The 12,820-nt window shown below is 43.3% G+C and overlaps 1 protein-coding gene across 1 annotated transcript in view; it reads left to right on the forward strand.

Moving 5' to 3' along the window:
* The window catches only part of LOC110165236 (neuroligin-4, X-linked-like), a 190,062-nt gene that overhangs the window by 96,270 nt on the left and 80,972 nt on the right, over positions 1–12,820 (forward strand). Inside the window, exons 5-6 of the mRNA XM_055150639.1 lie at positions 7,081–7,266; positions 11,446–11,896. Of these exons, the coding sequence (XP_055006614.1) occupies positions 7,081–7,266; positions 11,446–11,896 (637 nt within the window). The remainder of the gene's footprint in view (positions 1–7,080; positions 7,267–11,445; positions 11,897–12,820) is intronic.

Consider the following 12,820-nt stretch of genomic DNA (forward strand, 5'->3'; position numbering starts at 1 on the left):
TTAGCTGCTATAGTACTTGTTGTAGTTGAAGTTGCTGTAATAGTTGTGATAGTAGTAGTAGTAGTTGTTGTTGTAGTAGTTGTAATAGTTGTTGTAGTTGCTGTAATTGGTGTTGTAGTTGTAGTAGTAACAGTTATAGTAGTAGTTGTTGTAGTAGTAGTTTTAGTAGTAGTGGTAGTTGTTGTAATAGTTTTTGTAATAGTTTTTGTAGTAGTTGTAGTAGTTTTAGTAGTTTTTTTTGTAGAAATCTTAGCTGATTTTAAACCTCACAATAAACTGGGTCAGTGTCGTTTCATATTCTCTTTTCTGTCGTTGTGTAACTGAGTGTGAGAAGCTCCAGTCTTTTCCTCTTAATTATAATTTTTCACAGAAATACATGAAAATGAACATGGAGCTGTCATTAAATATAGATAAAAACTTCTAAGAATTGCTGAAATTATTGCCTGCGAAATGATAAAATTTTTTGGGACACTGTATAAAATCTATTTTTTTTTGCCAGTTTTTGAATTTCTTACAATTTTAATTTTAATAAAAAGTCTTTATCTGTATTTAATGACATGTTCCATGTTCATCTTTCATTTTCATGGATTTCTGTGCAAATTATAATTAAGGGGAAATGATTCGAGCTCCTCACACTCTGTTTTTTTCCATTTTTCATTCAAAAACAAAATCGAAAACTGAGAATACGAATCCTTATGTTATTTTTTTCATTTTGGATTTGGAGACAATTTAGCCTAATGAACAAAATAGTTGTTTTTTTTAGTTTTCTTATTTTTGGTTTTATTTTGAAAAGCGAATGAACGAATGACATGATGGTGACTTCAGGAAAGTTTCATGGTTCATCCTCCCGGTGTCACGAGTTTCTCTCTCACTCCAAACTTTCTTTCTGCTGCTTCATTTCCATTTTCAGCTGCAGATTTCACGACTCGAAGTTTGTAAATCTGCAGAATCTGATTTTGTTTTTTGGGGGCGTTTGTACGGAAGCTGAGAGGGTCACAACAAACGCAAACGCCGCAACAAATACAAATGTGTCAACACAACAAAAAGCCACAACAAACCAAAAAAAGCCACAACGGAAATGACCGCGGGACTCTATTTTAATGCAAAGAAGAAGAACTACAACGTGAAACGAATAATGATAAAAAAATAAATTACTTTTACTTACGTTTCCAACTTCTCCGTTCCTTTACTTTTCACGTTGTAGTTCTTCTTCACTTGCCCCTTGATCGGCCCATCGGAAAATAGATTCACCGGTCATTTCCGTTGTGAATTTTTAACATGTTGTGGCTTTTTAATATGTTGTGGCTTTTTGTTGTGTTGTGGCTTTTTAATGTGTTGTGGCTTTTTTTTGTGGTGTGTGTTGTGGCTTTTTAATGTGTTGTGGCTTTTGCGTTTGTGTTGTGGCGTTTGCGTTTGTTGTGACCCTCTCGGCTTCTGTACGTTTGTGTTCAGTCTTCTCAGTCTTTGTCTTTATAAGTTTGTTTAAATGTTAAGTTGTTCAGATACGGACAGGACAGAGGCTCTTTCTGGATTTTACTTTTGGATTTTTGTTTTGTTTTTCTTTTTTAATCGACTCGACTTCGTCTCAAAACCATCGACATGTTTCATTCATAAAACTCACGTCTTCATCGTCCATAAGTCTGTTTGTGTTTGTGTGTTTGTGTTTGTTTCATCTTCATCAGCAGATCCCATGTCCACCCTCTTCATCCTCACCTGTCCACGCGCCCTCACCTGTCCCTGGCCCCGCCCCCTCCTGGCCCCGCCCACTCCGCACACGGACAAGGTAAGCGGCGCCATCCACACGTCGATTTCTGTCGTCTGTTTTCGCGACGCCGTGACGCGACAGACGAGTGTAACGAGCGATTCATGTGCAGAACGGAGAGAGGGAGGAGAGAAAGAGAGAGAGAGAAACAGACAGACAGAACGGAGAGAGAGAACAAGGAGAGAAGAGAGACAGATAGTGAGGAGAGGGAATGAGGAGAGAGAGAGAGACCATGAGAAGAGAAGGGTGAATTAGGAGAGAAGAAGGAGAAAGAGGGGAGAAGAGAGAGAGAGAGAGATAGTGAGGAGAGGATAGAGAAGGAGAGAAGAGAGAGAATGAGGAGAGAGAGGTGAGAGAGACAGATAGTGAGGAGAGGAGAGAGGGAGAATAAGGAGAGAGAGAATGAGAAGAGAGACAGATAGTAAGCAGAGAGATAATGAGGAGAGAAGAGTGATTTAGGAGAGAAGAGAGAGAATGAGGAGAGAGAGGTGAGAGAGACAGATAGTGAGGAGAGAGAGAATGAGGAGAGAAGAAAAAGAGAATTAGGAGAGAAGAGAGAGAATGAGGAGAGAAAGGGAATGAGGAAAAAAGAGAGAGAATTAGGAGAGAAGAGAGATAGATAGTGAGGAGAGGAGAGAGGGAGAATAAAGAGAGAGAGAATGAGAAGAGAGACAGATAGTAAGCAGAGAGATAATGAGGAGAGAGAGAGACCATAAGGAGAGAACAATAATTTAGGAGAGAAGAGAGAGAAAGAGAAGAGAGAGACAAATAGTGAGGAGAGAAGCGAGAGAATAAGGACAGAAGAAAAAGAGAGTAAGAAGAGATTAAGAAGAGAAGAGAGAGACGTGAGGAGAGAGAGAGAAGAGAGAGAATGAGGAGAGAGAGAGAGAATTAGAGGAGAAGAGAGACAGTGAGGAGAGAAAGAGAAGAGAGAGACAGATAGTGAGGAGAGGGAATGAATAGAGAGAGAGACCAAAAGGAGAGAAGAGTGAATTAGGAGAGAAGAGAGAGAGAGAAGTGTGTATTTGTGTATTTGCTGTTTTGTGTAAAATCCCTGAGGAGAGAGTCTCATCACCGCTGGAGCTGCTTTTCCCCGAGCGAGAACAGAACCTGAACACACCACACACCACACACCACAACACACCACCAAACACCCACAAACCACCAACACCACACCACAAACACCACACAACACCACCACACAACACCAACAACACACAACACCACAAAACACCACACCAACACCAACCACAACCACACAAACACCACAAACACCACACAACACCACCAACACCACCAACACAACACCAACACACAACACCACAAACACCACAACACCACACAAACACCACCAACACACCACCACACCACCAAACACCACCAACACCACCAACACCACAAACACCAACACCACACAACACCACCACACCACACAACACAAACACAACACCAAACACAACACCAACACAACACAAACAACAAACACCACAAACTCCACCACCAGGAGCACCACCAACACCACAAACACCACCAACACCACCAACACCAACACCACCAAACTCCACCAACTCCACCAACACCACAAACACCAACACCACCAACACCACCAACACAACACCAACACCACAAACACCACCAACACCACCAACACCACCAAACACCACAAACACCCACCAACACCACCAACAACACCACCAACTCCACCAACACAAACACCACCAACACCACAAACTCCACCAAAACCACAAACACCACCAACACCACCAACTCCACCAACTCCACCAACACCACAAACACCAACACCACCAACACCACCAACACCACCAACACCACCAAACACCACAAACACCACCAACACCACAACACCACCAACACCACAAACACCACAAACACCACCAACACCACCAACACCACACAAACACCACCAACACCAACACCACAAACACCACAAAACACAAACACCACCAACACCACCAACACCACAAACCACAAACACCACCAACACCACCAACACCACAAACACCACCAAACACCACCAACACACCACACCACAAACACCAACCAACACCACCAACACCACCAACACCACAAACACCACAAACACCACCAACACACCAAACACCACCAACACCACCAACACCACCAACACCACCAACACCACAAACACCACCAACACCAACACCACAAACACCACAAACACAAACACCACCAACTCCACCAGCTCCACCACCAGCTCCATCCCAGACTCTCCCGGTACCTCACGTGTCGGTTCGTCTTTACTCTGCCGCGACTCGGGATAACGCAGGAACAGTCTGGAATATTGTTTGGGGAAAGTGACTCACCGGGTCGTGGACGTGGAAAGTGTTTTGACATTAATATTCACTTGAGCGACTTTTAATTTACTGCCTAATTTCCAGCGACTAGAAACTGCCGAGTGTAAAAATACTAAATTGGAAAACAAATCTATATGCAAAACAATAAAATAGAAACCAGACTGGAACTTTATTCAACTTCTTTACTATGTATTTGTTTGTAGGTTTTAAAAATTACCATAGTTTTTGGACTATAAGGCGCACTTGAAATCCAATGTGCCTTATAATCTGAAAAATACGGTAATTTGAATGAGTTAAATTAAAAACATGTCCATTTTCCACAGACTGCAGAGGTCCAAATTTCTTCCTCACTTTCTTGATGCATCAGATTGTTCATATTAAACACCGCACCGTCGTTCTTCTGGTTCTCGGACCATAAAAAAAAAAAAAAAAAAAAAAAAGGTAGAAGCAGATGTTTCATGTGAAGCCCAGAAGCAGCGTCGACGATAGATCTGTTCTGGAATGAGACGCGTTTTGCTCAAATCCGTGTAAAATCCTGGGGTAATTGTATAATGTAGAATAATCATAATAATCATCATAATAATCATAATAATCATAATCATAATAATACTCGAGTTGTTTCCTCGTCAGAGACAAACACACGACGAGTCTGGTTTAATATTCTCACGCTTTAATGGGAAAAATTATTCTGGATGTGACAAAGATTCCCCCAGAGGCTCCGGGTCGTCCTCACAAACACAAGACTCTTTAGTGCGGCTCTGAGGACGGAAAACCAGGACTAAACCAGAACTAGACCAGGACTAAACCAGAACTAAACCAGAGACTAAACCAGAACTAAACCAGAGACTAAACCAGGGACTAGACCAGGACTAAACCAGGACTAAACCAGGACTAAACCAGAACTAAACCAGGACTAAACCAGAACTAAACCAGGACTAAACCAGAACTAAACCAGAGACTAAACCAGAGACTAAACCAGAGACTAAACCAGAACTAGACCAGGACTAAACCAGAACTAAACCAGAACTAAACCAGGACTAAACCAGAACTAAACCAGGACTAAACCAGAACTAAACCAGAGACTAAACCAGAGACTAAACCAGAGACTAAACCAGGGATTGTACCAGGACTAAACCAGGAACAAAATCAGGACTAGATCAGGAACCAAACCAGGACTAAACCAGAACTAAACCAGAGACTAAACCAGGACTAAACCAGGACTAAACCAGGGACTAGACCAGGACTAAACCAGGACTAAACCAGGACTAAACCAGGAACTAAACACAGACTTTTTACTGCGAGTCTGACAACGCTCACGACGACGGAAAACCAGGACTAGACCAGGGACTCAACATGGACTAGACCAGGACTAGACCAGGGTCTCAACATGGACTAGACAGGAATTAAACCAGGAACAAAATCAGGACTAGATCAGGAACCAAACCAAGACTAGACTTGGAACTAAAACACGTAATGATGCACCTGGATTTACCTGCAGGAACAACATCTGCGGCCAAATCAAAACCTCTGGAATCCAAAAAGATTTGTTCAGTGAGTCCAGAGTGAGTCTGCAGCTCACAGCGACTGAAGGGGCGGAGCCTGGAAGGGGGCGGGGCCAGGGAGGGTTTAGGCCCTATGTTCCTACTAGTGATGGGCATTCGATGAAATTTTCTTAATCGATCATCGGAAGAATTAACGATCGATTATCGATTAATCATGAACGTTTTTATATTAAAATGATCATCATTATTATTACTATCTGCACTAATCTGCATCAATAAATTCAACTTTACGACATATAAACATAACGACTCTAGATCCACATCAGCTGTTTGACATTATAATGTGTTTAATTCAGTTTTGTTCAAATCTCACAGAAACAAAACTTAAAACCACATCACTAATTTACATAAACTAAGTGAAGATAAAACTCCAGCTCTTGTGTCGCTGATGTGGTTCAACTTGTGTTGGATTAAAAGACATGACTCAGGTGAATACAGGTCAGTGTGACCAGATTTGTGTTTGTCAAAACCAGGACAGCGTACGGGGGGAGGGGGGCGGGGCCTCGTCATCCACATTGAGCGACTCTCACCTGGAAAAACTTTTTCCCACTGGACACAGAAACATATGTGCTGCTTTATCCACTGTGCACATGGACTCACACTTGTCCCAACGCAACGGAAAGTGTGGAATTTCTTCTACAAATCCTGGTTAAATCCACATTTGTGCTTCGGTTCGTTACAGACTGACCCACTGTTTGTGTCTCGCTCCTTCTGATGCAGAGACACATGTACACACCTGTTTGGTCACGACACACAAACATACATTCGGTTTGTCCATTAAAATTTAACGTAATTGATGAAATTCTTAGATTAATCGATTAATCATGCCCATCCCTAGTTCCTACATTTCCTTTATCATCAATTTGCATCAGATTTTATCCCAGTTTCTCCCAATTTGGTCAGTTACACCCGACCTGTTCTCCAGCAGCGGGAGACTACAGATGTGATGTAGACGTCACGGAGCAAAAGACTCGAGGTCGAACTGACTCAGTGAATCATCCCTTTAAATGTGGTATAAAAATAAAAATAAAAATAACTTGACCAAGAGTTGCATCAGGAATAGACTGGGACTACAGTGGGACTAGACCTGGACTAGAACTGGACTGTGAATCAAGTCTGACGTATAAGAACAGCTCTGAAGTGATGTGTGTCCAAGTGTGAACTCGTCAAATATGCAAACTCCTCAAATGTGTGACTGAACCCAAACCAAGACCAAACATTTAAACAGGTGTAAATACAAACATCAGAAAGTCTCAGGTTTTGGTCACGACACTAAACCAAACTCTGGATCAGAATCACCTGAACACGTCCACACTGAAGCACCAGGACCACAGGAGCCCGACTCTGACATCATGTGTGTGTGTCCTGGTTGTGTGTGCAGGGTTCCTGATATAATGTGTGTGTGTCCTGGTTGTGTGTGCAGGGTTCCTGAGCACCGGGGACCAGGCGGCCAAAGGGAACTACGGCCTGTTGGACCAGATCCAGGCTCTGCGCTGGGTCAAAGAAAACATCGCCGCCTTCGGAGGAGATCCAAACCGAGTCACCGTGTTCGGGTCCGGAGCCGGAGCCTCGTGTGTCAGCCTCCTGACCCTGTCACACTACTCTGAGGGTCAGTACACACACACACACACACACACACACCCTGTCATACTACTCTGAGGGTCAGTACACACACACACACACACACACACACTCTGTCACACTACTCTGAGGGTCAGTACACACACACACACACACTCACACACAACACACCCCGTCACACTACTCTGAGGGTCAGTACACACATACACACTCACACACACTCACACACAACACACCCTGTCACACTACTCTGAGGGTCAGTACACACATACACTCTGTCACACTATTCTGAGGGTCAGTACACACAAACACCCTGTCACACTATTCTGAGGGTCAGTACACACAAACACCCTGTCACACTATTCTGAGGGTCAGTACACACAAACACCCTGTCACACTATTCTGAGGGTCAGTACACACAAACACCCTGCCACGCTATTCTGAGGGTCAGTACACACACACACTGTCACACTACTCTGAGGGTCATTACACACACACACACACACACCTTGTCACACTACTCTGAGGGTCAGTACACACATACACCCTGTCACACTACTCTGAAGGTCAGTACACACACACACACACACCCTGTCACACTACTCTGAGGGTCAGTACACACATACACTCTGTCACACTATTCTGAGGGTCAGTACACACAAACACCCTGTCACACTATTCTGAGGGTCAGTACACACAAACACCCTGTCACACTATTCTGAGGGTCAGTACACACAAACACCCTGCCACGCTATTCTGAGGGTCAGTACACACACACACACACACTGTCACACTACTCTCAGGGTCATCACACACACACCCTGTCACACTACTCTCAGGGTCATCACACACACACCCTGTCACACTACTCTCAGGGTCATCACACACACACCCTGTCACACTACTCTGAGGGTCAGTACACACACACACACACACCCTGTCACACTACTCTGAGGGTCAGTACACACACACACACACCTTGTCACACTACTCTCAGGGTCATCACACACACACCCTGTCACACTACTCTGAGGGTCAGTACACACACACACACCCTGTCACACTACTCTGAGGGTCAATACACACACACACACACACACACACACACACACCCTGTCACACTACTCTGAGGGTCGGTACACACACACTCCATCACACTATTCTGAGGGTCAGTACACACACACACACACACACAACACACCCTGTCACACTACTCTGAGGGTCAGTACACACACACACACACTGTCACACTACTCTGAGGGTCATTACACACACACACACACACACACCCTGTCACACTACTCTCAGGGTCATCACACACACACACTGTCACACTACTCTGAGGGTCAGTACACACACAGTCAGGTTTGTGGAGATGTAGCCTCGCTCACAGTAAAGACGTTTTTTGGTAAAAACAAAACAACATGATTCTAATTTTGTTTATTTTTGTCTTTAAAAATTTACGTACTGTGGCTTTAAGTACCATTTTGGAGACAGTACTTTTTTTATTTTTATTTTTTTATTGAGTCCATATTTATCCATGTGACTCTTGTAACTTATTTATGTAGTTTACACATTTGTAGTTCTCCCTCCGTTTCTGTCGTTTCCTTCACTTTCCACCACAAAAGTTTCACGCTGCAGCTCCGTCCTGCTCCAGTTGTGACGACGTTTTTGTTTCCCTCTGAGCGCGCGAGTACGTCTGCTAACGTTTCCCGCTAACGTTTCCCGCTCTTTAATCTGGCGTGTTGGAGCTAGCGTGCGGCGTGTTCGTTCTCCCGCCGCCTCCTCACCCGCGATGTTGGTGTTGTGAATAATGCAGGAGCTCTGTGTGTGTGTGTGTGTGTCTGTGTGTGTTTGTGTGTTTAATGTGTTTTGTGTAAGAAAAATGCGAGCGGAGCCGAGCTCATGTTTATGCTAAACACACAGACAACGACGCGGGGCTACATGCTAACAGCTAACGGCTAACGGCTAACGGCTAACACCCACCTCAGTAAATCAAAGCTGCCCTAAACCAGGAAACCAGGCTAAACCAGCTGTTCACCTCCTAAACCCTAAACCAGGTCTACTAAACCAGGACTAAACCACTAAACCTCTAAACCAGGACTAAACCAGGTCTAAACCAGGACTAAACCAGGACTAAACCAGGACTAAACCAGGACTAAACCAGGACTAAACCAGGACTAAACCAGGACTAAACCAGGACTAAACCAGGACTAACCAGGACTAAACCAGGACTACTAAACCAACCAGGACTAAACCAGGACTAAACCAGGACTAAACCAGGACTAAACCAGGACTACACCAGGACTAAACCAGGACTAAACCAGGACTAACCAGGACTAAACCAGGACTAAACCGGGACTGAACCGGGAGCACAGCCGTCGAGTCGTTCTCTTTGAAAAGTACAATTTCTTTAAAATTATTCAAGTAAATGTATTATCTACAACTTTTACTCAAGTAGGAGTACTGTTACTTCAATAAAAACATACGTAGGAATTGTTAGGCGTGTTCTATCAAAAATCACAACTGGAATCGATCGATTAAAAGTAAAAAGAATTTATTCCCTGTCCAATACAATTCTAATACAGAGCTCTGGGTCAGACCACTGTCCCTGATGGTTTATTCTACACAGGACTTATGTCAGACAGTCTGAACACCTGCATCTGTCCCTTAACCCAGGATATATACATTCACAGAAATATGCATAATGATATGTTGATCAGCCTCTCCGTTTATGGGAATGACCGGATCTATTTAGGTTTGGTGCCAGGACGTCCCCTCGTCAGCTGCTCTGTACAGAATTTCCTTAAAAATACACAACCTACACAGCTGTTTCTTTAAACACATATATCAGATTTCAATAGTTAAGCATTAATTGTGTGACTTCATTAACAACATTTAAACAAATATATGATTTCAGCATTTAATAATTGCATGTGGTAAACTCACGACACTTTATTATTTGTTACAGCCTTCAGAATAAAAGTAAAGTACTCTGAAAAGTACAATGTCTTTAAAAGTTACTTAAGTAAATGTAACTAAATACTACCCACACTTTGTGCAGTTTGTAAAAGCTCCAAATAAATCTGCTGCACATTTTCTGCACCTGATTAAAAATGTTTTTTTTTGTCCTATAATCAGGAAGTGTGTGTTAACATGCTAGTTGCTGTCAGCTTTACTGTTTTCTGAAGGCAGAACTCTGCTCTGGTTTCTGAAAAGTGTTTATAAACTCAGAAGAGAAGTGAGGAAGAAGCCGCAGATGGTTTCAGATGCTCTAGTTCAGTTTGACACGTTTTTAATCAGGTAAAAACGCGGCGCAGAATCATCCACGAATCCTCCACTCGTTTGTCTTTTCAGCCCTGAGAGAAAAGTTTTCCACAGAGAAATCACTGAGCAGAGAAGAGGAGCTGGTTTCTGAAATGTGAAATGTTCTGAGTTTGTGGAGTGTGAGGTCAGATCGTCCAGAGAGAAACACGCAGGATTTCAACTCAACACACTGACGAAACATTTCAGGTCCACGACTCCGAGTCTGAGTCTGAGTCTGTGCTGCAATAATGTGCTCACAAAACTCTACACGGATTTAAAGTTTCTCACAGATTCTGCAACACTGACATTTTAGAGGAAATTTTTGTTTCCTGCTCTCACAGTTTTAAAGTTATTACAATAATAATAATAATACAGTAAAAATAACCGTGTGTCTCTTCAGCTGCAGATAGAGACTCGTCCAAGTTTGTCTTTTTCATGTTTGTGGATGGATTCTTTCCTTATTTTTTGTCCTAAACCAGGATTAAACCAGGTCTAAACCAGGTCTAAACTAGGACTAAACCAGGACTAAACCAGGTCTACACCAGGACTACACCAGGACTGAACCAGAACTACACCAGGACTACACCAGGACTAAGTTATTACAATAATAATATTAATCGTGTGTCTCAGTTTGTGGAAGGTCTTTCGTTGTTTTTAGTCCAGTGTGCGTGTTTTTACGTCCTTGAGTTAAACTGGCAGAATTAACAAAACGTAAGATAAAAGTAGATAAAAAAACAACAACTAAATAATAATAAAAATCACATAATAGCAATAATAATGATGATGATGCTTAATAATGAAAAGGATTATTTATGTATGAAAGAAAAGAAAACGAACGGTGAACGGACTTGAACCTTTTCCTGGCGTCTGCATTAACACTTCCGTCTCTTCCGTCCCTCAGACTTGTTCCAGCGCGCCATCATCCAGAGCGGCAGCGCCCTGGCCAGCTGGGCGGTCAACTACCAGCCGTACAAATACACCCGTCAGCTGGGCGAGAAGGTGGGCTGCGTCCTGGAGGACAGCTCGGCCCTGGTGGAGTGCCTGAGGGGGCGGAGCTACAGGGAGCTGGTGGAGCAGAACATCGTCCCGGCCAAGTACCACACGGCCTTCGCCCCGGTGATCGACGGAGACGTGATCCCGGACGACCCCCAGATCCTCATGGAGCAGGGAGAGTTCCTCAACTACGACGTGATGCTGGGGGTCAACCAGGGAGAGGGCGTGAAGTTCGTGGAGGGCATCGTGGACTCGGAGGACGGGGTCTCGGCCGAGGACTTTGACTTCAGCGTGTCGGACTTCGTGGACAGTCTGTACGGGTATCCGGAGGGCAGGGACACGCTGAGGGAGAGCATCAGGTGAGAAGATACATTTATTTGACTTATTTCATTCATAAAGTAGAAAAAGACATGAACAGTGTCACAAAATTAAACGTACAAGAACTGATTGAAAAGGAGCAGAAAGAAGAGTCGTCTTAGGTCCTCTGCCCCTTTTTCAGACAAAACATCAACACCAATCCAGTCCAACTTCATTTGTAGAGCACATTTTATAAACAAGACCGTTTCCAAAGTGTTTTACATAGCAAAGTAAAAAAAAAAAATGAATTATGAATTATGTTCCAACCCTGAGGAAACTAATAGAATCAGTCAATAAAATAATAATAATAATATCAATAGATAAAAGCAGTACTTGATAAAAACAATAAATAAATAAATAAAATAAATAAATAGAAGCCACAGAGGAGCACATGACTCAGTGCGTTTTAAGATGAGATTAAAACTCTCCACTGTGGGGCTGTTGGGACGTGGAGGGGGCAGAATGTTCCAGAGTTTGGGTTCGGTCACAGAGAAGGTCCTGTCCTCCTGGTTTTAAGTCTGGTCTTAGGCCGCACGAACTGGAGCTGGACCTCGGACCTCAGGAGGAGTAAATCTGGATGAGGTTTGAGACCTGACGTGGGGCCAGAACATTCAAAGCTTCAAAAACAAACAAGAAAATGTTAAAGTCAACTCTAAAATGAGCAGGAAGCCAGTGCAAAGACGTGAGGATTGGGGTAAAGTGATCGCGCTTTTTGCTCCGTGTTCTGCAGGTGATGAAGTGCGTTTTGGTTGATTCCTGTGTAGAGTCCATTGCAGAAGTCCAGACGAGTCGAGATAAAACCATGCACGACCTGTTCAAGATGATTAAAAGATAAAAAAGGTTTCACTTTGGCTTTTACTCCCAGACAGATCTGGTGCATTTCTAGAGTTATACGAGGTTAATACTGTAATTCTGCACAATTTAGT

Source organism: Boleophthalmus pectinirostris, unplaced genomic scaffold (assembly GCF_026225935.1).
Source record: "Boleophthalmus pectinirostris isolate CB_2022bp ecotype Guang Dong unplaced genomic scaffold, ASM2622593v1 HiC_scaffold_1, whole genome shotgun sequence".
NCBI classification, from domain to species: domain Eukaryota; kingdom Metazoa; phylum Chordata; class Actinopteri; order Gobiiformes; family Gobiidae; genus Boleophthalmus; species Boleophthalmus pectinirostris.